Genomic DNA, 26,926 nt, shown 5'->3' on the forward strand with positions numbered 1-26,926 from the left:
CTGGTAGGCAGTCCCGCGTCTTCAAGGACCCAGCTCCTTCCATCTTCCCAGCGCTGGCTTGCTTTCTCAAGGCCTCCGTGTAGTCCTAGATGGCTGCTGTGGCAGCAGACCTTGTATTCTGTTCTAGGCAGCAGGAAGAAGAAAAGATGAGGAGGACAAAAAGAGCTTTCCTCAGAAGTTTTATTCAATAGTTCCTTTTCTGTCTCTTTGACCAGTGTATAATCACATGACCACACTAAGCTGCAAAAGGTGAGGGGTCTGTTAGTTGGGTATTCTGGGGCCCCAGATAATTATGTGTTTTATTACTAAGGAATAAATGGAGAATGTTCACTGAACAGGCAGTCTTTGCCACAGTCACCTTCATCTTATCCTTGAGCCTCATTCTTTGCATCTTTGACCTTCATCCCTCCGTTGTCCGTGTCCTGGCACAGAAAGTGCTCCATCAGTACTTGTTGAATACCTTTCTGTACTTTGCTCATTTCTGGCCCCATCTCTGGGCTCACCCCATTCCCACATCTCATTCATTCTCTGACACCAGTCCTGAGCCTTACCCCATCTCTGAATCAGTGATGTCATCACTATCACCCAAAGAAGGGAAAGAATTCAGCTGGGGTGAGGCTTCTCAGATGGCCTAGGGGTCATGCGTGACCGGAAGCCTAGAGAAGGAATGAGATTGAGGAACAGGATATGGCCAGAAATATCAGGAGTCAGAAATATCCATTCCGGCCAGGTGCAGTGGCTCACACCTATAATCCCAACACTTTGGGAGACCGAGGTGGGCAGATCACTTGAGGTCAAGAGTTCGAGGCCAGCCTGGCCAACATGGCGAAACCCCGTCTCTACTAAAAATACAAAAATGAGCCGGGTATGGTGGTACGCACCTGCAGTCCCAGCTACTTGGGAGGCTGAGGTAGGAGAATCGTTTGAACCTGGGAGGTGGATGTTGCGTGAGCTGAGATTGCACCACTGCACTCCAGCCTAGGCAACAGAGTCAGACTCTGTCTCAAAAAAAAAAAAAAAAAAAAAGAAACATCCATTCCAACATCTCTCGGTAATTTTGTTTAAAAACCTGTGTCAGAATGACCATATTAAAATATCTGTCTTCTATAAAAATGAAAACTACAAGTGTATTTTATTAATACAAAGGTAAGATGTGTTCAGTTTAGAAAAAATAGAAAATACGGATCAGAAAAGAAGCAAAAAAGGAAAAGGAAAAAAGCATTTATTATTGTCACCGGTTTTCACCATGGGAGGATGTTTCCTTTCAGATCTTTACATGTATACAATTGACCCATGCAGAGTTTATGGAAGGATATATGGGCTTGTACTATTTATAACATTTTGAACTTGTGAAGCCTTATTTTAAAAGTTCTATTTTGTCACTCGACTCAACTTTACCTTTGATCAAAATTGTTAAAGAGCTTGACAGGCTTTCTATGTAAATTCTTTAAATGTTTTCTTCCCTTTTAATGAAGACAGAAAACTACAGTGAGGTGGGCAGAAGGCAAGCAGCAGGAGAGAGCATGAGTCCGTCAAGAGAACTGGGTCATTCGGAGACTGAATAATAAGTAAGGAAAGTCTTAAGTAATCCAGAGTGGAATGGACGAACTTCACAGAACCATCAAAGAGGGTGGGGGTGCCACAGTGAAAGCTTGAGGTCTTGAGTCTAAAGACTGACTCTGAAACTCAGCGTCCTTTCCTGTAAAATGGGAATGAGAGCTCCTAACTCCTAACAGTTCCTACAAGTAGATCAGATAAGATAATATATGTGAAGCATTATTTAACCCATAAAGTACTAACTAACTATGTATTTAAAAAGCAACACTTGGCCAGGTGCAGTGGCTCATGCCTGTAATCACAGCACTTTGGGAGGCCAAGGTGGGTGAATCACCTGAGGTCAGGAGTTTGACACCAGCCTGGCCAACGTGGTGAAACCCCATCTCTACTAAAAATACAAAAATTAGCTGGCCATGGTGGTTGGCACCTGTAATCCTAGCTACTCAGGAGACTGAAGCAGGAGAATCACTTGAACCCGGGAGGAAGAGGTTGCTGTGAGCCAAGATCCTGGGAGGAAGAGGTTGCTGTGAGCCAAGATCATACCATTGCACTCCAACCTGGGTGACAAGAGCAAAACTCTGTCCCAAAATAACAAACAAAAACAAAAACAAAAAAGCAACACTTATAAGCTATTAGAACTGAAGGAATTTTGATAACACCTAGTCCATATGTCTTTTAATGTTGAGGAAATGGAGACGCATTGTCTTCTTACATTAATGTACCCCCCAAAAAGAACCTTAAATATGGTATTGAGAAGAGGAAACGCTTTTTATGCTGTGCACTTGTAAAGTTTGCACTGAGATAATGACAATGAATTGCTTTCCAGGTACGATATGGTTGTGAAAGTTGTACCTTGCACAACCAAAGGCATTCATCAAAGGGGCATGGGATTGGGAATTTGGTTTACAGTCCATTTGCCAAACTGTGTTCCTTCAGAGCAGTATCTTCTCTTAGAGCTACCTTTTCTTAATTTGCCTGAAGGAACCATATGGTACGGTGGAGGCCCAATCTTTATCCATGGGATTCTTGACTAGTGATCTCTGGCTGATAGCGGTGTTGCTATTCTGGGCCCCAGCACCTTGGGCAGCTGAATACATGTCATTTCTGGGAGGCCAGTTGCTCTTCTCTTGCCCTTTGGTTAGGGAGTAGTCGATGGCTGCAGATGGAAGATGGCCAGTCTTCCCTTCCACCTCCCATCTCTAACATACTTTCCTCACTGGAAGCAAAGGGAGTTATTGGTGGCAAACTTTGCAGAACCAGGTATTCTTCCTCTAGGGTTTTAGGCATGAATGTTATGAAATGCTTACTGTTTTCTTTCTCCATTTTACCTTATCAAAGCAGGTGTTCTGATGGCCTCGGGTCCATTGTACTGACACAGAGGTGTTACACCCACCTCCTGGCCTTACCTTAGCTCACCTTTGCTCTGGTTCCTTCGTGTCGCTTGGTCTAACTCAGCCCAACTCTGGGCCTTAAAGGCCCTTTTCACCTACCCAGGGCATGGCCAGTGATGGTGTTAGGCTAGGCAGCACCTGTGCTCTGTGTGGTCGATGGCAGGCCCCTATGTGCAGTTCAACGGGCGGCACTCTTGTGATTTGAATTGTTCCTCGGTTAAACTCAAAAACAAGGCCTAGAACTTCCAGACACCATCTTAAGAGAATGTTATGTGTTTGATTTTGTTTGCAGGCTCCTTGTCGTTTCCGGTTATTTCCTGCCCCCCCTAGGCTGCCACAGAGTTCTTAAATAACTTGACTGGAGACATCTGTAGGGGTGTTTCCCTCTCTTTTTTATCCCTATGACACTTATAAATTTCTAAAAGTACTGCAGTGCTTCTGGAAATGGGTGAGGAAGAGTCTTATCCTTCTATAAGTTTTTATCCACACATCCTCTGCGTGGAGGGAGGAGGAATGAAGGGGTGGGTGGGAAGACTGGTGTGAATTGGAACTAAAATCTAGTTTATCACAGCATACCATCTTGCAACTCACAGCAGGATTCTGACACCACATTAGGAAACCTTATGTAGATTTTTTGAACATTAGCTTTTGTGTTTCCTCCTGGGAGTCTGTGTTATGTATTTGAAATAATAAGCACTTGGAGTGCAGCTCCAAGTCCAGACTGCCTTGTACTGGTTCTTCTACCTTGGGCAAACCAGTTCACTTTTTTGAACCTCAATTGTATCATCTAATGCAGAGATAACAATATGTCTGGGTTGTTGTGAAGATCACACTGAGAAAGTACCAGGCAAAAATGAAGTGCTTATATTAACCAAATTCAATTAAATGTAAGATGCTAATGATTGTATTTAATAAGATGCATGATTATTTTAAATACCACTAAGGAAAAAAATGCTGTCAATTAAGCCAAGATTTATCACTTTCTTCTCACTTAGAATGTTTAAACAAATTGAAAGAAATGGAGGGGGGTGCTTATTTAGGCAGATTTTTATCATAAATCATTCTTGTGCATATGTTAAAAGGAACATATAGCCGGGCGCGGTGGCTCACGCCTGTAATCCCAGCGCTTTGGGAGGCCGAGGCGGGCGGATCACAAGGTCAGGAGATCGAGACCACGGTGAAACCCCGTCTCTACTAAAAATACAAAAAATTAGCCGGGCGCGGTTGTGGGCGCCTGTAGTCCCAGCTACTCGGGAGGCTGAGGCAGGAGAATGGCGTGAACCCGGGAGGCGGAGCTTGCAGTGAGCCGAGATCGCGCCACTGCACTCCAGCCTGGGCGACAGAGCGAGACTCCGTCTCAAAAAAAAAAAAAAAAAAAAAAAAAAAAAGGAACATATAACTGACACATTAAGGTATTCTTAAATTTTCTTCCTGCCCAATAACTTGTCAGTGCAGTTATTGATACCTGTGGCTTTTCCACATATTGCCTGTGCGCCATCATGAGCTTTGGGGGATGCAGCATTTCTTTTTTTTTTTTTTTTTTTTTTTTTTTTTTGAGACAGTGTCTCACTCTGTCGCCCAGGCTGGAGTGCAGTGGTACAATCTTGGCTCACTGCAAGCTCCGCCTCTTGGGTTCACGCCATTCTCCTGCCTCCGCCTCCAGAGTAGCTGGGACTACAGGCGCCTGCCACCATGCTTGGCTAATTTTTTGTATTTTTAGTAGAGACAGGGTTTCACCGTGTTAGCCAGGATGGTCTTGATCTCCTGACCTCGTGACCCACCTGCCTCGGCCTCCCAAAGTGCTGGGATTACAGGTGTGAGCCACCGTGCCCGGCTGGGATGCAGCATTTCTTAAGAGAGTGCCTTATGTTGTCTTTGGGATGTTCTTCCAAGCCTCTGACTCCAGTTCTGCACAGCTGATGTGCATGCATAAACAATACCATCCACTTCCTGCCTGGCATGTGGCCATCTGCAATTGTAGGACATCCTGATATCAGAAATGGTAAAATGTGAAAATATTTATGTGTTAGAATTTATGAAATATAGGCTGGGCACAATGGCTCACGCCTGTAATCGTTGAGAGGCTGAGATGAGGAGGCCAGGAGTTGAGGCCAGGAGTTCGAGACCAGCCTGGCCAACATGGCAAAACCCCATCTCTACTAAAAATACAAAAATTAGCCAGGTGTGGTAGTTTGTGCCTGTAGTCCCACCTACTTGGAGGCTGAGGCACAAGAATCACTTGAACCCAGGAGGCAGAGATTGCAGTGAGCCAAGATTGTGCCACTGCACTCTAGCCTGGATGACAGTGCAAGACCCCATCTCAAATATATATATATACACACATATATATATGAAATACAGTAGTATGATTTATTCCATCATTATTTCATAGTTTTAGCTTTGAGAGCCTGCATATAAAAGCAGACAATGGCCAGAACAAATATAAAGTAGAACTTTGACCGACAATCCACAGCCTGGGAAACCAGTCCCTTATCTACAATAAGCAGCCTAGGAAGCCAGCCTGCTATAAGTCAGACTTGTAGGAAGCCAGGTTGCTGTCTCTAAAAACAATCCTGAAAGCTAAACAGCAACTTCTGTAACAGTCAGCCCCGAATGACCAGGACTTGATTAATAACTAATGGCTTCCTTAATTTTTATCCCTTCTTCCAACTTTGGACCAGTCAGAGAACGCCAAACATGCCTCCTAACCAATCACGTAGGATGCCCCACTTCTAGTGAGCCGCCTGCAGCGTCCCCTTCCAACAGCCTCCAATTAGAGCACACCTGAGACTTTCCCTTTTTCCACTATAAAGTTTTCCCACTCCTCTGCCTGTCTCTGAGTCTCTGCCAAAGACAAGTGATGGTGGCTGACTGCCTTTCTATAGCAAGCTCTGAATAAATAGCCTTTGCTTTTCTCATTTTGTTGGTCCTCGTTTATTTCCACAGCTTGTAAGGAGAGTAAGCCTGAAATTCTTTGGCTCTTCTCAGGAACTATACTGGCTATTTGAACAAATGCTTTAGGTGGATGTTTGCCTGGGATGTGGCTCTGTGATGTGACCAGGACAGGCTTCCCACTGACATGAATAAATGATAGAAATAATTTGGGATGTTTCTACATTTACCTATTCTTTTCTTCCTTCCTCTTTTATGTTTTTCCTTTGAAGTTCTTGAGGCCAAATCTGGCTCCTAAAAAACATCAAAGGAAGCTTGCACCAAACGCTCTGCAGGGCCGCCTCAGAAGCCTGCCATCACCCAGTGTGGTGCAGAATGGCGCCCCCCACAGGTGTGCTCTCTTCATTGCTGCTGCTGGTGACAGTTGCAGGTAGGGAACTACTACCTTGGAGATACCTGTGTTGGGCTTGAGTTTCTTGTCTAGTGTAAGCAACTCAGATCAACCTGAGGTGAAGGTGCTGTTGGTTTGCTTTTCAATAGAATTATTTTACAGGTAAAAGCATGAAAGGCAGACCTCATGCATGAATGGTTTTCTGTAAACAGGAATTTAAGTTTATTATTATCATGACTATTCCATGGGAAAATAAAATCACATTTCACATATACTAGGAAAACTTTATGTTTGTATACTGAAAAGAATTGCATACTAGATCTGGCTGGAAAGGCCAGACTTTCTTTGATCAGAAATCTTTATTTTCATTATACTCAGTTTGCTTTTGGTGGATACACCCATGGCAAAAAATCATTGGTGAGCATCATTTAAGAAGACCCATGACTAGGCTGGGCTGGCTAAGCCCATTTGAGTATACCAAGGATTGAGGGTGGTGATATGGCTAGAAAAAGTGTTTTGTACAGTTTATCAAAATGTAACAAAGCCATAATGAAGATAACCTTGGCAAGACCCTTGTTAAAATGCAATTTCTCATGCCACTCTCCAGGCCTACTGAATCAGAACTCCTAGGGGTGTGGCTCTGGGATCTGGGTTTTCAGCAGCACCTGGAGATGATTCAGAAGCACCCAAATTTTGGGCAGCACCATTTGATATGATGTGAGGGCCACTCCAGAAAGGATGGCCATTGGAAAAGCCCTGTCATGACTTGTAGATCACTTACTCCCCTCCATCCACCCATCTTATCAAACTCATTGCTGCTGAGTGTATAAGACAAAATGTCCCCTTATTTCATCTTTAATATATTCTAGAAAATATCTTCATTAATGTTTTAGATGATGTCATTAATGTTTAGAGACCCATATTTTTTTCCTTGCAAATCTCTACTTTTTCATTCCTTTTTGCCCTTTTCTTATGAGGCGTTCTCCCCTAATTCAAAATATGAATTCCTGAGTTATTGCATCCCAATAAATGTTATTTGCAATTTCCTCATCTTCCTTTTTTTTTTTTTTTTTTTTTTTTTTTGGCAGTTGGCAGAACTAGCTGAGGGTTTATTTTGGAAAAAAACCATTGAATTGTTTTGTAGCTGGAGGCATGGGCAAGGGGGATAGGGGATACCTCAGGCAGTGAACTCCCCCGCGGGTGGGCTGAGTGTGAGGGCTGAGCCTCAGGTGGGTCTCCTGTTCCCTATGCTCCCCTGCACAGCGGCCTCCCTAACAAGTTCTGGGGCAGTCACAGGAAGGGGTAGGCTGGGAGGGGCTGCTGTGGCCATTCACTTGGACAGAACATCAGAGGATTCAGACACCAGCTTCCTATCATGAATCTCGATCTTCTTCACAACCATGGCCCTGAAGGAGTTAGTGCCACTGAAGGAGCTGGAGCACCCACCAGAGCCAAAGCTGGAGCCCAGGCTGTAGCTGAGACCAGGGTTTGTGAGGCCCCCATAGGCCGAGCTCAGCTCACCTGAGTGGCCACTGGTGGTCTTCATATGGATACTCACGTTCTGCATCCCAGACTCCAGCCGGCTCTCCTCGCCCTCCAGCACCTTCCTGTAGGTGACAATCTTGATGTCCAGGGCTGGCTTGATGATCATCAGCTCCTCGTATTCATGCAGCTGCTGCGCCATGTCCTGCATGGCCCACTGCAGGGTGGCCTCCAACTCGGACAGCTTGGCATTGGCATCCTTAATGGCCAGCTCCCCATGCTGCTCGGCATCCACAATGGTGGCCTCTAGAGAAACCCTCTGGCCTTTGAGGCCCTCAGTCTCAGTCTGGAGCCAGCCGATGTTCTGATTCATCTCAGAGATCTCTGTCTTTGTATGATGCAGGTCATCCCTGTGCTTCCCAGCCAGAGCCTGCAGCTCCTCATACTTGACCTGGTGCAGGCTCTCAGCCCCAGCCTGGCTGCGGTTGGTGATCTCCTTATACTGGGCCTTGACCTCAGCAGTAATGCTGTGCATGTGCAGAGAGCAGCTGTTGTCCATGGACAGCACCACAGATGTGTCTGAGATCTGGGACTGCAGCTCCCGGATCTCTTCTTCATACAGCTGCCTGAGGAGGTTGATCTCGTTGTTCTGCCCTTCCAGGCGAGACTCCTCCAGCTCTACCTTGTTCATGTAAGCTTTATCCACATGCTTCTTGATGAGGACAAATTCATTCTCTGTCGCTAAAATTTATTTGTTGATTTATTTATTTTTTTTGAGATGGAGTCTCACTCTCACCCAGGCTGGAGTGCTATGGCAAGATCTCACTGCAACCTCTGCCTCCTGGGTTCAAGCAATTCTCCTGCCTCAGCTTCCCGAGTAGCTGGAATTACAGGCATCTGCCACTATGCCCAGCTAATTTTTGTATTTTTAGTAGAGACAGGGTTTCACCATGTTGGTCAGGCTGGTCTCAAACTCCTGTCCTCAGGTGATCCACCCACCTCAGCCTCCCAAATTGTTCGGATTACAGATGTGAGCCACTGTGCCCAGCCTTCTGTAAAATTATTGATCTTGTCCTTGTACATGTTCTTGAAATCCCCCACTAGCCCTGGGGTGTTGCCAAACTCGGCCTCCAGCTTCAGCTTTTCCTGGCCCAGCATGTCCAGCTGCTGCTGAAGGTTGATGTAGCAGTCAAACATGTGGTCCACATTCATCCGAACTGTCTTCTGCTGCTACAGGAGGCTCCAGTTGGTCTCCAGCACCTTGTTCTGTTGCTCCAGGAACCATACCTTGTTGTAAAGGAGGCAAACTTGTTGATGGTCTTGATCTGCTCCTTCTCCTGGGTGCACATGGCCTGGATGTTGGCGTCCACCTCAAGCTTAAGGGGGCTCAGCAGGCTCTAGTTGACTGTGACGGCTGTGATGCCCTCCATACCACTCGTCCCACCATAGCCTCCACCCAGACCCATACTGGTGCCCAAGCCACCTTGGAAGCTGCTGCTGCTGCCTACTCAAGAGAAGCTCAAGGAGCTGATGCTGGCACCAGACCAGCTTGTGTAGGAGTGGCTGCTGAAGGCCCAGGGGCCAGAAGTAGACACCTTGTAGGAATTATGGGCCACCTTGATGGACATGGTGGAGGCAAGAGGACTGAACCAGGTGGAGATTCAAGAAGGTGCACATGCTTCTATGTGCTTTTTTTTTTTGAGATAGGGTCTTGCTCTGTCACCCGGGCTGGAGTGCAGTGGTGCCATCATGGCTCACTACAACCTCAACCTCCTGGGCTTAAGCAATCCTCCCACATTGGCCTCACAAAGTGCTGGGATTACAGGTGTGAACCATCACACTCAGCCTTCACACTCAGCCTTCTCTATCTTTTTTACCTTTGTAAAGGCTCAACAGTGATTTTATTAATTTGTTAACAATCATCAAGTAACTAGTATACCCACAGATTGGGGTAGGATTTATAGAGCACACAAACATGGGCGACAGGTTCCCTGGTCTCCAGTCTGATCGTTCTTGAAGAGCTTTCTAGAGTGTGTCTAATAGATTCTGAAGTAATTCTGGCAACTTGGACCAAATGAAGAATGATTTAGTTGTTGGGAGCCTTGCCTTCTCAAACTTTATTTGGCATTAAGATCTTTGCTTTTAACGTATGTATATCAAAACAGCCCCCATTCAGGTGATCTTTTGCAGAACAAAGGAACGGCGCACCCCAGAGGTGTGCCAAGGAATCCACCACCTCCAGCCACACTGAAAGCTGCCCTAAGCTTTGAGTTGAAGGCTCCTGCCTTACAAAGGTCTCCTTGCCTCCTTGTGACAGTTTGCTTCCCTGTCCATTTATCCAGCATCAAGATAGCCTGCGAGACTTAAAATCAATTAACAATAAAACAAAGACATGATGCTATTTTGTAAAGTAAACATGTATAACTGAATTTTATATCAGGAGTAAAATATTATAAATAATATAAATATAATGTAGAAGACTATTTCTGTTAAGTAAGTGGAGTGAAACTATATGAAAAAAGAACAAATGGATGGAAGGGTGCATGGATAGGTGTAAGAATCTGGATAGATGAGTGGGTGGATGGGTGGAGGGATGGAGTGATGGATGGGTGAGTGGAAAGGTAGAAGAATGGAAAGATGGATGGATGGATGGGAGGATGGATGCATGGATAGATGGATGGAAAAGTAGAAGGGTAGATGGATGGATATGTGGGTGAAAGGATGGATAGACAGATGGGTAGAAAGGCGGAAAGATAGGAGGAAAGATGGGCCGGGCGCGGTGGCTCAAGCCTGTAATCCCAGCACTTTGGGAGGCCGAGACGGGCGGATCACGAGGTCAGGAGATCGAGACCATCCTGGCTAACACAATGAAACCCCGTCTCCACTAAAAATACAAAAAAAAAAAATTAGCCGGGCGTGGTGGCGGCGCCTGTAGTCCCAGCTGCTCGGGAGGCTGAGGCAGGAGAATGGCGGGAACCCGGGAGGCAGAGCTTGCAGTGAGCCGAGATCGCGCCACTGCACTCCAGCCTGGGCGACAGAGCGAGACTCCGCCTCAAAAAAAAAAAAAAAAAAAAAAGGAGGAAAGATGGATGGGTGGATGAATGGAAGGATGAGTGGATGGAAGATGAATGAGTGGGTGGGAAGGTAGGAGAATGAATGTATGGATGGATGGTTTGATGGATTGCTGTGATCTTTCTGTGGAAAATGCCGATTGTTTATTTGCTTGCCAGACTGGCCAGGGATTGAGAAGACTCCCTTTTCCTGGTTTCTTAAGCTGGAGGTGCTTCCCTGTATATGCCTTTCTCCTTCATTAGAAACTACTTTGTTTACAGGTTGTGCCTGTAAGCAGTGCAGCGAGGGGAGGACGTATTCCAATGCAGTCATTTCACCTAACTTGGAAACCACCAGAATCATGCGGGTGTCTCACACCTTCCCTGTCGTAGACTGCACAGCCGCTTGCTGTGACCTGTCCAGCTGTGACCTGGCCTGGTGGTTCGAGGGCCACTGCTACCTGGTGAGCTGCCCCCACAAAGAGAACTGTGAGCCCAAGAAGATGGGCCCCATCAGGTCTTATCTCACTTTTGTGCTCAGGCCTGTTCAGAGGCCTGCACAGCTGCTGGACTATGGGGACATGATGCTGAACAGGGGCTCCCCCTCGGGGATCTGGGGGGACTCACCTGAGGATATCAGAAAGGACTTACCCTTTCTAGGCAAAGATTGGGGACTAGGGGAGATGTCTGAGTACTCAGATGACTACCGGGAGCTGGAGAAGGACCTCTTGCAACCCAATGGCAAGCAGGAGCCCAGAGGGAGTGCCGAGTACATGGACTGGGGCCTACTGCCAGGCAGCGAGGGGGGCTTCAACTCCTCTGTTGGAGACAGCCCTGAGGTGCCAGCGGAGACACAGCAGGACCCTGAGCTCCATTACCTGAATGAGTCAGCTTCAACCCCTGCCCCAAAACTCCCTGAGAGAAGTGTGTTGCTTCCCTTGCTGACTACCCCATCTTCAGGAGAACTGTTGGAGAAAGAAAAGGCTTCTCAGCTCCAGGAACAATCCAGCAACAGCTCTGGAAAAGAGGTGGGTGTGTTCAGGATGTGCTTGCGGGTGGGACGGGCTGAGTGGGGCAGAGCGCAGGAGGCGCTGAATTTCAGGAGCCAGGCACTCATTCAGGCTGTGTGAGCTTAAGGAGGTTCCTCCTAAGGGCACCTATCTCAGGTGGTGGCAGGAAAGATGACTGTCTCTCAGAGATTTCTAGGAAGCAGAACATCTCATTCCTTTGCTATGCCTCCATGGCCAGGCTGTTAAAAAGAACAAATAGTTCTGCCTTCACGAGTCAGCCAGCTCATGAAGACTTAAGCCCTTCTCCCTAGAAATGCCTCTAGCAATTTTTTTTTTTTTTTTTTTTTGAGACAGAGTCTCACTCTGTAGCCCAGGCTGGAGTGCAGTGGTGTGATCTCAGCTCACTGCAAGCTCCACCTTCCAGGTTCACACCATTCTTCTGCCTCAGCTTCCCGAGTAGCTGGGACTACAGGTGCCTGCCACCACGCCCAGCTAATATTTTTGTATTTTTAGTAGAGATGGGGTTTCACCATGTTAGCCAGGATGGTCTAGATCTCCTGACCTCATGATCCACCAGCCTTGGCCTCCCAAAGTGCTGGGATTACAGGTGTGAGATACCACGCCCGGAGACTCTAGCAATATTTAAAGCAAAGGGAGATGGTATAGAAGTCCCTGGAGCCAGCGCATATACCCAGGGGCTTTGAAAATCCACCCTAGTAGGTTTCTTCAAGACTGAACAGGTGCTTTGGCTGCTAGAAACTCCACGTGGCATCATGAACAGTTGGATAGGATGAGAGAGATATGAAGGAGAGAACTTAAGCATCATAAAATGTTCCATGAAAAAGCTCAGGTGAAAAAAGAATGAGGGTCACTGCAGTGGAGCGATTTCAAAAGCAGGTGGAAAGCTGAGTGTTAATGGCAGGAGGTCTGGGAGACAGACAATGAGAACTGTGTGGTGAGGAGAGGGTAGCTGGAGAGCTCGGAGGCTGCTTGTTTGGAAACTGGTCAGGACTTGAGAATGTGATGAGCATGTTGATCAGAGGAAGCTGAGTATAGGTCAAATAAAGTAAAAAAAAAAAAAAAAAAAAAAGCTGGGAGTACTTTAAGAATTTTTTAAAGGAGGTTTCCTTTTTTAAATTCCAGTGCTTATGTTAGAATAAGTTAGGAATGCTGGATTGAATTGACTATACATTATAATCTCAACCATGAAAAATGTTTAAAAAGGTCTAGAAGTCATTTTTAAGTGGTTTCTTTTTTTTTTTTTTTTTTTTTTTTTGAGACAGAATCTTGCTCTGTCACCCAGGCTGGAGTGCAGTGGCACGATCTCGGCTCACTGCAACCTCCGCCTCCCAGGTTCAAGCGATTCTTCTGCCTCAGCCTTCCAGGTAGCTGGGACTACAGGTGTGCAACACCATGCCTGGCTAATTTTTGTATTTTTTAGTAGAGATGGATTTTCACTATGTTGGCCAAGATGGCCTCGAACTCCTGACCTCAAATGATACACCCGCCTTGGCCTCCTAAAGTGTTGGGATTACAGGCATGAGCCACCGTGCCCAGCCAAGATTTAATCAGAAGGTTTTTTTCTGCTTATATTTTTCTGAATTTTGAAGTGTCTATATTTTTCTGTACTTATAATTGGATTAAAATGAAAAAACTTCCTTTTTTTTTTTTTTTTTTTTTTTTTTTTTGAGATAGAGTCTCACTCTGTCACCCAGGCTGGAGTGCAGTGGCTGGTCTCGGCTTACTGCAACCTCTGCTGCCCAGGTTCAAGTGATTCTCCTGCCTCAGCTTCCTGAGTAGCTGAGATTACAGGCACCTGCCACCACGCCTGGCTAATTTTTGTATTTTTAGTAGAGATGGGCTTTCACCATATTGGTCAGGCTGGTTTTGAATTCCTGACCTCATGATCCACCTGCCTCTGCCTCCCAAAGTGCTGGGATTACAGGCGTGAGCCACTATGCCTGTCCTGAAAACACTTTCAATTTCAATTTTAATTAAAATAATTAAAAGTAATCTGAAAGTATTAGAGATTAACCATGTTCTTTATTCATATCAGTAAATGTTAATATAATACCCTCTTTTATATTGCCAAGTCATTTACTTCCTGGTTTATACAGATGGAACTCTCTGAAATTAAGCTCTATTAAAAATCTTTTGACTCATTAGTTCTTTGAGGTTGGTTTTGTTAAAAGATAACTATTCAAATAGGTGAAATTGTGAATTGTTTAGATATAAAATGAACATGTGTTAGAGATTTTATTCTACTCATTAATCACTGAAGGAACTAGATTATAATTATCCTACAAGAAAACCTGAAGAAAAGGCACATTCATAGGTTAAAAAATATATTGAAATGAGTGTGCAAATAGAGGCAAAACTGGGTTTCCAGTGAGGAAAGGAGGGAGTTCAGTTGAAACTCTAGCAGACAGGAGAATTTACATGTCTATAGACAATAATTATTTTACATTTTTATCATTTTTATAACCTATAACTTATAGAGTTGTAAAAATAGCTCAAATACAAGAACGACTAGCGTCAGATAACCTGGAGGGGTATCCAGTATATAATGTTTTTTATTTATTTTTATCTTCTTTTAATTTTTTGAGACAGGGTCTTACTTTGTCACCCAGGCTGGAGTGGAGCAGCATCATCTCAGCTCACTGCAGCCTCGACCTCCTGGGCTCAAGCAGTCCTCCCAACTCAGCCCCACAAGGTAGCTGGGACTACAGGCACGTGCCGCCATACCCAGCTGATTTTTATATTTTTGGTAGAGATGGGATTTTGCCATGTTGCCCAGGCTGGTCTCAAACTCCTGAGCTCAAGCGATCTGCCTGCCTTGGCCTCCCAAAATGCTAGGATTACATATGTGAGCCACCTTGCCCCACCGATAACATGCTGCTTTCCACTGAAATACAAAGTTTCCTCTAAAGTACATTAGATTTGTAGACAATCTCTGAGTAACTGTTCATAAAAATTAGATGCATAGCATAATAAGAAATCATTTACTCAAGCCCAATACACTGCGCACAACTGTTATCCCAATTACTTGGGATGTGGAGGTAGGAGAATTGCTTGAACCTACAAGTTAGAGACCAGCCTGGGCAACACAGTGAGAACCCATCTCTTAAAACAAAAAGAAAAGAAACATTATTTCATTCTGATGCAGTGCAAAGTTTGGAATTGATGACAGAAACTAAGATCTCTACTCTCACCAAAAAAATATGTAAAATAGTTCAATTAGGTAAAGGTATCTAGAAAATTCAGTGGGGAAAGAATAGTATTTTCAACAAATGGTGTTAGGACAACTGGATATTTACATGCAAAAGAACGAATTTAGACCCCTATCTCATACCTTATTTTTAAAAAATTAACTCAAAATGGACCAACGATCTCAATATATGAGTTAAAACTATAAAAGACATGGAAGAAAACTCCGCATAAATCTTTGTAAACTTAGGCTAGGCAAGTAGTTCTTAGTACATCAAAAGCATAGCAATAAAATAGAAAAATGGTAAATTTGAATTAATCAAAAGTAAAAACTTTTGTATTTCAGATGACGACATCAAAAAAGTAAAGCTTTCTTGAGGGAATAAATAAATATACTATAAAATGGGATAAATATACCATAAATATTGTATACTGAATATATAAATAACTCTTACGACTTACTAATAAAAAGACAACCCAACTCAAACATGGGCAAAGGATCTGAATAGAATTTCTCCAAAGATCGTAGAAGAATGGCCAAGAAGCACATGAAAAGATGCTCAGCACCATTAATCTTTAGGGAAATGCAAGTCAAAACCACAATGAGATACCACTTCACATCTCCTAGATGGCTAGAATAAAAACTTAAAACAGATAATAAGTGTTAGTAAGGATGCAGAGAAATTGGAACTCTCATACACTGCTGGTGGGAATGTGAGATGTTGCAGCCACTTTGGTTTGTTTTTGTTTTTTGTTTTTTGAGAGACAGGGTCTTGTTCCGCACCCAGGTCAAAATGCTGCGGTGCAGCATGGCTTACTGCAGACTTAAACTCCTGGGCTCCAGTGATTCTGTCACCTCAGCCTCCGGAGTAGCTGGGACCACAATGCCCAGCTAATTTTTTTATTTTTATTTTTGTAGAGATAGAGTCTCACCCTGTTGCCCAGCCTGGTCTCAAACTCCTGGGCTTAAAGAATCCTCCTGCTTTGGCCTCCTAAAATGCTGGGATTATAGGTGTGAACAATTATGGCTGGCCCCAGTGCAGCTGTTTTGGAAGACAGTCTTGCATTTCCTCAAAATGTTAAATGCAGAGTTACCATATGACCCAGGAATTCCACTTTTGGGTATTTACACAAGAGAAAGAAAACATGTCCATATAGAAACTTGTACATGAATATTTATAACAGTACTATGCATAAAATAGTGCTGTCGAATAGGACATCTAGGAAAAATAAATCAAGATCAGATTTGTAGAGGATAAAGGACATTTTTTTGCAACTGTGTTTTCCAGTGGACAAGACTAGAGAAATCACCTAAAACAAGTCGTTTTAAAATAAATGAGTAGAGAACATAGAAACAAGAGCCATTTGAAACTTTTACTGATGAGGCCCAGGTTAACTTGAAGGCTGAAATGGGTGATGCCGTGCTCATGGCTTCCCATAGAGGATTCATTTTTCTTTGGAGGGGTTTGTCAGAGAGGACCTTGTGTCCTGATGACTTAGTGAGGAGTTCTGTGCTGGAGGTTGGGGGTGGATTTCTGAATAGTGAAGGGAAGAATCGGCATGTGATTCCAGCCTGAAGAGGCAGCATGGTGGAAAAGTGAATGTTTTAGAGAAGAGCAGGATGAGGGTTTTCTTCCCCTTCAGCCATTTCTGGCTTAGTGACCTTGGCCCAAAGTGCCTTAATTTCTTTGACCACTGTCTACCTTCATTCTTTATTTCAACTTGGCAATAATTTTTCAGGACTTGATAAAACTAAAAAAAAAAAAAAAAATTCAATTCAATTCATCCTATGGGATTTGCAAAGACCCCAGTATAAAATGTTATGGACACATAACATTACTGCAGCCCTGGTTTGCAGTAATTCTGAATTTCATGCTATTCTTAGAGAGCACAGATTCAATGAACAGCTTAATCCGTAGCACTCACTTCACAAATCCGGATACCTGAAAATTCAATTCAATTAAACATCTTTAAATCATATAGTAGACCCACTACCTGATTTTTAAAATGTTGGTCAATTGGTTTCCCTTAGTTTGATCAATACAGCTTAATTTCATCATTTCGTCTTTTTTTTTTTTTTTTTTTTTTTTTTTGCCCTGGTTCTGGAAATTTAGTTGCAGAAGGTTTCACCAGTTGCCTAGCAAATATCTGGAACCCAGTGGGGGCTCAGTTACTATTAGTAGTGATATAAATGATCACACTTCCAAGCACAAAATGTATGCCATATCCTTACTGACTTTTCTCAACTGTAGAAAAGAGTAGTTGTTTTTTCGATTAGCACCAATGGCCCCCTCTCTGATTTACATTTGAATTATAGCTTTTCTTTCTGTGGGTTTCTCACTGTGCATGGCCCCTGTGGGTCTATCTATATTCTTAGTCTAAGAGTTTTACTTTCCTGGCCCCACACAGTTACTGACTAAAAGTCTCAGAAGATATTTTATTATCATGATATGAGACTTCGGCACAAACTGTTTAGTTCAAAAACTTTAACTTGGCTAATTCTGTAACTTTAAGTTATCGGTTATACACAATGAATAAAATGAATAAAGATGACTTACTCTAGAAGCCTGTTTACTATTGAATTATTTGATTGTCTTCAATTGTTGCTTTAATGGTTGTCTTAGCTTGTGCTGCTGTGACAAAATACCATTGTAGTAGTCCATTCTTACACTGCTGTAAAGACATATCCAAGACTGGTTAATTAATAAAGGAAAGAGGTTTAATTAACTCACAGTTCCGCATGGCTGGGGAGGCCCCAGGGAACTTACAGTCATGGCAGCGGGTAAGAGAGCAAGCAGGGGAAATGCCAGATGCTTATAAAACAACCAGATCTCGTGAGAACTCACTATCACAAGAACAGCATGGAGGAAACCGTTCCCATGATCCAGTTACCTCCATCTGGTCTCTCCCTTGATACGTGGGGATTATTATTCAAGATGAGATTTGGGTGGGGGCACAAAGCCTAGCCATACCAACCATGAACTGGGTGGCTTAAACAACAGACATTTATATCTCACAGTACTACAGTTTGGAGGTCTGAGATCAGGATGCCAGCAGGGTTGGGTTCTTGGTGAGGGTTTCGTGATTTATAGGTAGTCATCTTTTTGCTGTGTCCTTAAAAGGAGGAAAGAGAACTAGCTAGCTCTCTCTCCTCTACGTGTAAGGGCACCATTCCTATTTATGAAGGCTTTACCCTCATAATCTAATTACTTCCCAAAGGCCCTACCTCCAAATACTATCACATTGAGGGTTAGGATTTCAACAAATGAATTTTGGGGGGTGGAAGGAGGTGTGGGGCAGAAACATTCAGTCCATTGAACTCATCAGTTTAGGGGCTACTATAATTACTTTCTCATTCTTTGAGTGTTTGTGTATGTTCAACTATACTAATTGTCCAGCCCACAGTTGCCTTATATTTCTAATAGACAGCAAAGAGAGTGCTTGAGAGAGATGGTGTAGAGTTCCAGAGTTTTACAATATTATTCATGGTTTTTCAAACATTACTGAAGCTAATTTATGAAAAAGGTTGGTAACACTGAGTTGCTTGAAGAGTTGAACTGTTTTTTTTTTTTTTTTTTTTTAATAACAATTTATCCTTGTAATTGATCCCATAGGTTCTAATGCCTTCCCATAGTCTTCCTCCAGCAAGCCTGGAGCTCAGCTCAGCCACCGTGGAGAAAAGCCCAGTGCTCACAGTCACCCTGGGGAGTACAGAGCACAGCATCCCAACACCTCCCACTAGCACAGCCCCCTCTGGGTCCACCCCATCTGAACTACCCATATCTCCTACCACTGCTCCCAGGACAGGTAACTTTTAAAAAATACAATTTCAAGAAATGTACTGAAGATAGGCTGTAGAATTTGGTAGTGACAACTTTTAAAGTTTACTCATTCCCTCCAGGCACATTTTTGAGCATCTATCATGTGCCAGAAACGGTTCTGCATACTGGGAATAAAAAGATGAATAAGACATTGTCTTTTCCCTCAGGGACTCCATAGTCCAAGAGAGGAGACTGACAGGTAAAGAGGTGGTTCTGATACAATATGGTAAGTGCTGTGAGAGGTTGCTGTGGGAGCAGAGGGGCACCCTGATCCACTAGGAGGGTCCAGGGATGCCTTTCCAGAGGAGACGATGCTAGGATAGAGTGAGCCAGCAAAGATGGCATTGGTCTGTTGTTCAGGTGGAGGGAGCAACATGTGTAATAACAATAGTGATCATTGTATCTACTGAGCACTTACAGAGTGCCAGGCAATATGCTCAGTGCTTCCCAACCATCATCTCTCATTCATTGCCTGTGCAAGAAGACAGAAGTACAAGAGCTCCTGGGACATTTCGGAAGAACTGTAAGGAATTCAGTATGGCTGGAACTGGATTGGTAAGCAGGACAATAACTGGAAAGATCGTGTATTTTGTGTTAAAGATTCTGCACTTTACTGGATGGGTATAGAGAATCCCTGAATGGTTTTAAGCAGGAAAGCAAAATGATCAGATTGGTATTAAGAAATAGTGTGGGATGAGCTCGGTGGCTCACACCTGTAATCCCAGCCCTTTGGGAAGCCCAGGCAAGTAGATCATGAGGTCAGGAGTTCGAGACCAGCCTGGCCAACATGGTGAAACCCCATCTCTACTGAAAATACAAAACAATTAGCTGGGCATGGTGGCACACACCTGTAATCCCAGCTACTTGGGAAGTTGAGGCAGGAGAATTGCTTGAACCTGGGAGGCAGAGGTTGCAGTTAGCCGAGATCACTCCACTGCACTCCAGCCTGGGCAACAGAGCAAGACTGTCTTGAAAAAACTAAAAAACGAATAAAAAGAGGCTGGGCGCAGTGGCTCATGCCTGTAATCCCAGCACTTTGGGAGGCTGAGGTGGGAGGATCCTGAGGTCAGGAGATCGAGACCATCCTGGCTAACACGGTAAAACCCCATCTCTACTAAAAATACAAAAAATTAGCCAGACATGGTGGTGGGCGCCTGTAGTCCCAGTTACTCGGGAGGCTGAGGCAGGAGAATGGCGTGAACCCGGGAGGTGGAGCTTGCAGTGAGCTGAGATCGCGCCACTGCACTCCAGCCTGGGCGACAGAGCAAGACTCCATCCCAAGAAAAAAAAACAAAAGGGAAAAAAAAGAAAATAGTGTGGAGTTGACTAGAGGCAACAAGATCCATGAAAAGGCTATGGTGAGTGATTGCAGAGATGGAGGGAAGGAACCAGATTTAGGAGACAGGAAGGGAGCAGATTCACAAGGATTTGATGAGTGATTGAATGAATGTAAGGATGTAAAGGAAGAGGACGCTAAGACATATGAAAATACAGAATTAAAATTAGATGAGCGGTTGGGCTGAAGATAAAGGATTGCGAGTCATCAGTGTGGAGGTGATAGTTGGAGACATGGGGAACATGGGAGATCATCCAGGGAGAGAGGGGGGTGAGCTGAGGAGAGGCCTGAGGACTGGAACTTTGGGGACATCATTATGTAAGGAGCTGGAAGTGCAGAAGGAGCCTGCAAAACTGATTGGGTAGTTGTGCCAGAGAGGTGGGAGATAAAGAGGAAAGCTAGAGGGAGAGAGTTCTATCGAGGAGGAGGGAATAATTTTCCATCTACCCTTCTAAGTTCTAGGCTAGTGCCTCTGTAACAAAAGATAGATTCACAAGAGAAAAACAAAAAACAAAAAACGAGTTTATAACTACATCTTACCTACATGTGGGAGATACCCAGGGAAATGAGGAAATCTCAAAGAGGTTTATTACATTATATAAGCTTATATAAGCCTGGAACTCTGGCTTATATAGCATCTTGAATTAAAACAAGGAAAGAAGATAGTGGGGAAGGCAAGTGGCCAAAGGTGCCCAGAATAAGTAAAGTAAGCAAGAGTGAGATTTATCATGCAGAGTTGTCAGGACCTTCTCTATTGATATGGATCTCCTGGAATTTAGTCACCCTTCTCTTCCTAGTATAGAAGGAGAGATACCCTTACAAATGGAGATTTCCTTTATAGATATAAATTTCCCTTACAAAGGAGTAACTTGTACTCTGTTTTCAGAGCTCCTCTTGGTCTGGTGTTTCTTTAAAAAACAAAAAAACAAAAACAAAAAAACACAGAGCTCAAAATAATCCTTATATAATAGAGTTATAGTTACAATGGCATATTCTAGTTTCTTATAGTCTGTGAACCAGAAGTATCTGAGACAGGTCTCAATCAATTTAGAAAGTTTATTTTGCCAAGGTTAAGGACTCACCAGTGACACAGCCTCGGGAGGTCCTGATGACATGTACCCAAGGTGGTCAGGGTACAGCTTGTTTTTTTTTTTTTTGTTTTGAGATGGCGTCTTGCTTTGTGGCCAGGCTGGAGTGCAGTGGCATGACCTTGGCTCACTGCAGCCTCTGCCTCCGAGGTTCAAGCGATTTGCCTACCTCAGCTTCCTAAGTAGCTGGGATTACAGGCACCCACTACCATGCCCGGCTAATTTTTATATTTTTAGTAGAGACGGGGTTTCTCTGTGTTGGCCAGCCTGGTCTCGAACTTCTGACTTCAAGTGATCCACCTGCGTCAGCCTCCCAAAGTACTGGGATTACAGGTGTGAGCCACTGTGCCTGGCCACCTTGGTTTTATACATTTTAGGGAGACATAAGACATCAATCAGTGTGTGTGAGATGTACATTGGTTCAGTCCAGAAAGGCATGACAACTGGAAGGGGGTCTTTCAGGTCACAGGTAGATAAGAGACAAATATTGCATTGAGTCTTTGATCAGTCTTTCACTGAATACACAATTTACTTGTGAGAGGGGGTAGAGGAATAGTCACTTATGCCTTGTCTGGCTCAGTGAATGTGTATTTTTTCGTAAACAATAGGGCAGAGGAAGCAATTAGATATGCATTTGTCTCAGGTGAGCAGAGGGATGACTGAGCTCTGTCCTTTTCCCCACCCCCTGCACCTGTAAAGATAAGCTATTGATTTACACTGCCAGGGTGAAATTCCACAAAACTGTTTTAGGGCAAGGATCTTGAGGCCCACAAGGAATTTCTTTGTGGGCAAATTATAAGGGAGGCATGTAGCTTTTTTTTTTTTTTTTTTAAATCTTTGTATGTATTTGTTTAGGAATACAATGAGGTGCAGGTTTGCCTGACACAGTTCCCAGCTTGACTTTTCCCTTTGGCTTAGTGATTTGGGGGTCCCGAGATTTATTTCCCTTTCACAAATCATATTTTGGGGTGGCATGTTGTGGTCTCCTGTAGTTCCAAAAATGAAGACGTATCAAAGCTCCATGTGTTGCAGAGGTCATGGTGAGGATTGCAAAGCTTCCATTAGATTTTCCAATAAGGAAGCTATTAGAATATACAAGACCTAAGGGTCATGTTTCCTGAGCTTTTCTGTGGGCAATGTATTTTGGAGATTACTCTCTCTAACTTTTGTATTTACTTTGATCCTGAGCTTCCACAGAGAGAAAGATAATAGTGGAAGAGAAGCTGTGTAGTATACGGAAAAAGAAACTGGCCTGGGAGTTTGGTCCAGGATCTTTGCATTTTAATAGAACCTACTGCATACAGTTGTAATGAGGATTAAATGAACTGATCATTTTAAAGCCCTTGGGGCGCTCTCTCCTCCCGCCGCCCAAGATGCCGAAAGGAAAGAAGGCCAAGGGAAAGAAGGTGGCTCCGGCCCCTGCTGTCGTGAAAAAGCAGGAGGCCAAGAAAGTGGTGAATCCCCTGTTTGAGAAAAGACCTAAGAATTTTGGCATTGGACAGGACATCCAGCCCAAAAGAGACCTCACCCGCTTTGTGAAATGGCCTCGCTATATCAGGTTGCAGCGGCAGAGAGCCATCCTCTATAAGCGGCTGAAAGTGCCTCCTGCTATTAACCAGTTCACCCAGGCCCTGGACCGCCAAACAGCTACTCAGCTGCTTAATCTGGCCCACAAGTACAGACCAGAGACAAAACAAGAGAAGAAGCAGAGGCTGTTGGCCCGGGCCGAGAAGAAAGCTGCTGGCAAAGGGGATGTCCCCACTAAAAGACCACCTGTCCTTCGAGCAGGAGTTAACACCGTCACCACCTTGGTGGAGAACAAGAAGGCTCAGCTGGTGGTGATTGCACATGATGTAGATCCCATCGAGCTGGTTGTCTTCTTGCCTGCCCTGTGTCGTAAAATGGGGGTCCCTTACTGCATTATCAAGGGGAAGGCCAGACTGGGCCGTCTAGTCCACAGGAAGACCTGCACCACTGTCGCCTTCACACAGGTGAACTCGGAAGACAAAGGCGCTTTGGCTAAGCTGGTGGAAGCTATCAGGACCAATTACAATGACAGATACGATGAGATCCGCCGTCACTGGGGCCGCAATGTCCTGGGTCCCAAGTCTGTGGCTTGTATCGCCAAGCTCGAAAAGGCAAAGGCTAAAGAACTTGCCACTAAGCTGGGTTAAATGTACACTGTTGAGTTTTCTGTACATAAAAATAATTAAAATTCAAATTTTCCTTCAAAAAAAAAAAAAAAAAAGCCCTTGGGGCAATGCCTAGCACACTTTAATCTGATATATAAGTGTTTGTTGAAATACATACATTTAAATTAATTAAATATTGGTGGACCTATTGCTAATTACCATACAGCTTTGGACAACTTTGCTTTTCTAGGATTTAATTTCCCCGTCTACAACATGATAGGTTTGGGTCAATGTCCTTTCTAGGTCTACAGTTGCTGACTTTCAGGATAAAGAGTTAGTGAAAATGACAAGAGAGGAGCCAGCAAAGCCACTGAGAGCCCCTGCAGCTGATCTAGGAGGCACTCGAGGGACTGAGGACTGAGAGGTGGGGAGTGGATTAAATGAACAACCTGTCTGACATCTCCTCACAGCTGATCCCTCTGGAGAGCACCCAGCTTTTTTTAAAAATCTGCTTTTCTCTGTGTGGTGTCTGGACATGTCACAATATATTTTACAAGTGAAACTAATGTCCAATGGAGTCAAACCGATAGAATTTATGAATATATCAATGTAATCTGGTTATAGAGAAAGTAAACAAGTATTGTTCTGAATGTTTACTTGGTGGCTAAGCACTTTTGATAAGACTTAATGTTCCTGCTGCTTAAGTTAAAATAGGCTTTTTATATTGAGGGACTGGATTTTGTCTTGGAAAGTTTCCAAATACAAGGTCATTAGCAGTAATTCATGAGGCTACTATCAGAACTGAGTGGAGTGTGACTAATGAGACAGAAACACTTAGGATTACACTCAATCTTTTTATAACTAAAAATAGCTCACACCAGGGAGTCAAGAAAAGCTGGTAGCAAGGGAGAAAATGGACCCAATCCACAATTACGTGAAACCTGTTTCACGCAACTCTTGTCACCCAATACATTGCTCAGTCAATTTGAATCATTATTTTTGTCACAGTGCCAACTCACATTTGTGGTTTAAAACCCTGCACTATAATACAGTGTGCAGTTCAATTTCTAGCCAGAGGAAGAACGTGCCTTAGCTAAAATCTGACGAAGAACTATTACAAAAACATATGCTATTTTAATGTATGGATACTAAAAACAGATCTAGTGTAGAGCAGTAATGTAACAAATTATATTATACAATTACATGTATTATTTCTAATTAACTTTTAGTGAAAGAACTTATGGTATCGGCTGGAGATAACCTAATTATAACTTTACCCGACAATGAAGTTGAACTGAAGGCCTTTGTTGTGCCAGCGCCACCTGCAGGTGAGAGTTTAACCTTCCTTCCTGACCGCTAGGAACTGGAGTGTTCTTCCCTAGCAGGTCCTTACAGACTATTTACAATGCCGATTCTTTTTCACAACGTTGCACAACGTCACAAACAAAGGTGGAAGACAAGGCTTTGATTATCCTTAAGCATCAAAATTTGTTGAAATAGTTTAAAATGGAGTAAGAATCTAGGAAATTAAGTACAGTATGTATCATTTAATTGATCAGGATGGAAAGTCATACATTTCTGATGATACAAAGCAGATCAGGAGAGGTTGCCATGTACCAGTTCTTGACCTGTGATAACCCATAGAACCTGGGAAGATTCCACCGGGATGAGAGGGAAGTGGCGTGCACCCATAGGTTTGTTTGCAGATACTGTGGCGTTGACAATCACGGCTCTGAGGTTCTCAGGATGCCTCACACTAGCTGCTCAAAAAATTTTATTCAAAATGCTCTTTCTTCTACTTGTCCAGTGCTCTACCATTCAGTAAGCATTTGACCTGGGACCTGTGGCCTTTCAAATGCATTGTTCTTAAGGTGTTTGACTATTTCTCATTCGGCTTAGTTCCTTAATTCATTTTTTTCTCCATCACATATTGGTCAAAATTTTATACACAGAGATGATAATATTTGACATTTGCATTTTAATCCTTTGAGATGAGGTATCTTATATTTTAACTACTAATATCTGAAGCTGGGAGACAGTTTCATCTTAACATAGATGTGTTTATACTCTGTTTTTGTGTCCTTAAATAAAGCCCTACAACAGATCAAATGAATTGAAATGTCCTTGCCTTTTGTTAAAAAGAGAAAAGCACAGTGGATTATACTATGTTAAAACTGATGTGGATAGTCAGATGTAGCCTCCTAGAAAAAAACTCATCAAATACTAACAGTTAAATTAGAGAGGTTTTGTTTTTTTAACTTTATACATTTTAAAAATTTCCTGTAAGTTGTATGTTTTTATAACAAAAAAAGAAATGTTACATTAAGAAGATACGTGTTATTCTTTACTTGGCTGATAGTTGAAAGTCAAGTTCATAAGACGATAGCAAGAGCGAGGGGATAAAAACAAATAGACTCAAAATATATATATATAAGTTTAAAAAAAAAAAGAAAGCTGAGTTGAGTGTATCTAAGGTAATCTGCACTGGTGGTTTAAAGACTGTCATCTTCCCTCTGCCCAGGTTATCTAGTGACCTCTCAGAATTTATAACTACTCATATTTATTTTTTGCTCTCAGAAACAACCTACAGCTATGAATGGAGTTTAATAAGCCACCCCATAGACTACCAAGGTGAAATAAAACAAGGACACATGCAAACTCTTAATCTCTCTCAAGTAAGTAACTGGAGACTGGTTGTGTCTGACAGCACAGCATAACAGCATAGAACTCAGTTAATACCTTCTTAGCTACTGAACCCAAACGTCTTTCTTTTTTTTGGAGAGAGTCATGCTCTGTTGCCCAGGCTGGAGTGCAGTAGCACAATTATAGCTCACTGCAACCTCTGCCTCCTGGGTTCAAGTGATTCTCCTACCTCAGCCTCACAAGTAGCTGGGATTACAGGTGCGTGTCACCACGCCCAGCTAATTTTTTTGTATTTTTAGTAGAGGTGGGGTTTCACCATGTTGGCCAGGCTGGTTTTGAATTCCTGACCTCAAGTGATCTGCCCTCCTTGGCCTCCCAAAGTGCTGGGATTACAGGCGTGAGCCACCATGCCTAGCTGCAAACATCTTTCTTATGGTAAGATCAAAAGAAGGATATGAACGAGTGAAGTTTCAGCCATGCAAGTAGGCAGGCAGATGGTTAAGAGGCTTTGGATGGCTTTTCTTTATTTGGGCTACTTGGTATATCTCAGTTTGGGGAAAAGAGCCTGGTTGTCCCACAAGCATTGCATTGAGGTTAAAAACCAGATCTAACTCTTGCTCTCCTTGCAGTGTTAAGGACATTTTACTTATCTCTGGTTCTCAATCTAGCACATCTCTAGAGTTACAAATAATTCCATTCCAGGTCACAAATTGCCCTATCACATGTTGCTCTATGATACAAGCACTCACAAGAAACATGCCCTCTTTCTGGTCTAGGAGGATATATAAACCGACTTAGCAACTAGAAGTCTAGTTTCCTACCAGATGATTATGTTGACTTCATCTCCTGGAATCACACAGCTAATGGTACAACACAGACTTGCATCACCCTCATGTCATGGAGCTCTGTTTCTCAAAGTGTGGCAT

At 43.4% G+C, this 26,926-nt stretch overlaps 1 protein-coding gene and 2 pseudogenes across 18 annotated transcripts in view; 2 read left to right on the plus strand and 1 right to left on the minus strand.

Moving 5' to 3' along the window:
* Positions 1-26,926, plus strand: part of KIAA0319 (KIAA0319 ortholog) — a 106,134-nt gene that overhangs the window by 42,192 nt on the left and 37,016 nt on the right. For 11 of the 18 annotated variants that reach the window (XR_012434166.1, XM_005553906.5, XM_074038778.1 and 8 more), the window contains exons 2-6: positions 6,113-6,270; positions 11,046-11,791; positions 18,595-18,787; positions 24,587-24,685; positions 25,935-26,032. Coding sequence is in view for 13 of the 18 variants with exons in the window: in XM_005553906.5 (XP_005553963.3) it covers positions 6,216-6,270; positions 11,046-11,791; positions 18,595-18,787; positions 24,587-24,685; positions 25,935-26,032 (1,191 nt within the window). In the remaining 5 variants the exon portion in view is untranslated. Of the gene's footprint in view, positions 1-1,472; positions 1,569-6,112; positions 6,271-11,045; positions 11,792-18,594; positions 18,788-24,586; positions 24,686-25,934; positions 26,033-26,926 lie in introns of those variants that run through there. The other 7 variants (XM_074038784.1, XM_074038780.1, XM_074038783.1 and 4 more) reach the window with 4 other exon arrangements.
* Positions 7,293-8,578, minus strand: LOC102124967 (keratin, type II cytoskeletal 8 pseudogene; annotated as a pseudogene).
* Positions 22,576-23,443, plus strand: LOC102124318 (large ribosomal subunit protein eL8 pseudogene; annotated as a pseudogene).

Source organism: Macaca fascicularis, chromosome 4 (genome assembly GCF_037993035.2).
Source record: "Macaca fascicularis isolate 582-1 chromosome 4, T2T-MFA8v1.1".
Lineage (NCBI taxonomy): Eukaryota > Metazoa > Chordata > Mammalia > Primates > Cercopithecidae > Macaca > Macaca fascicularis.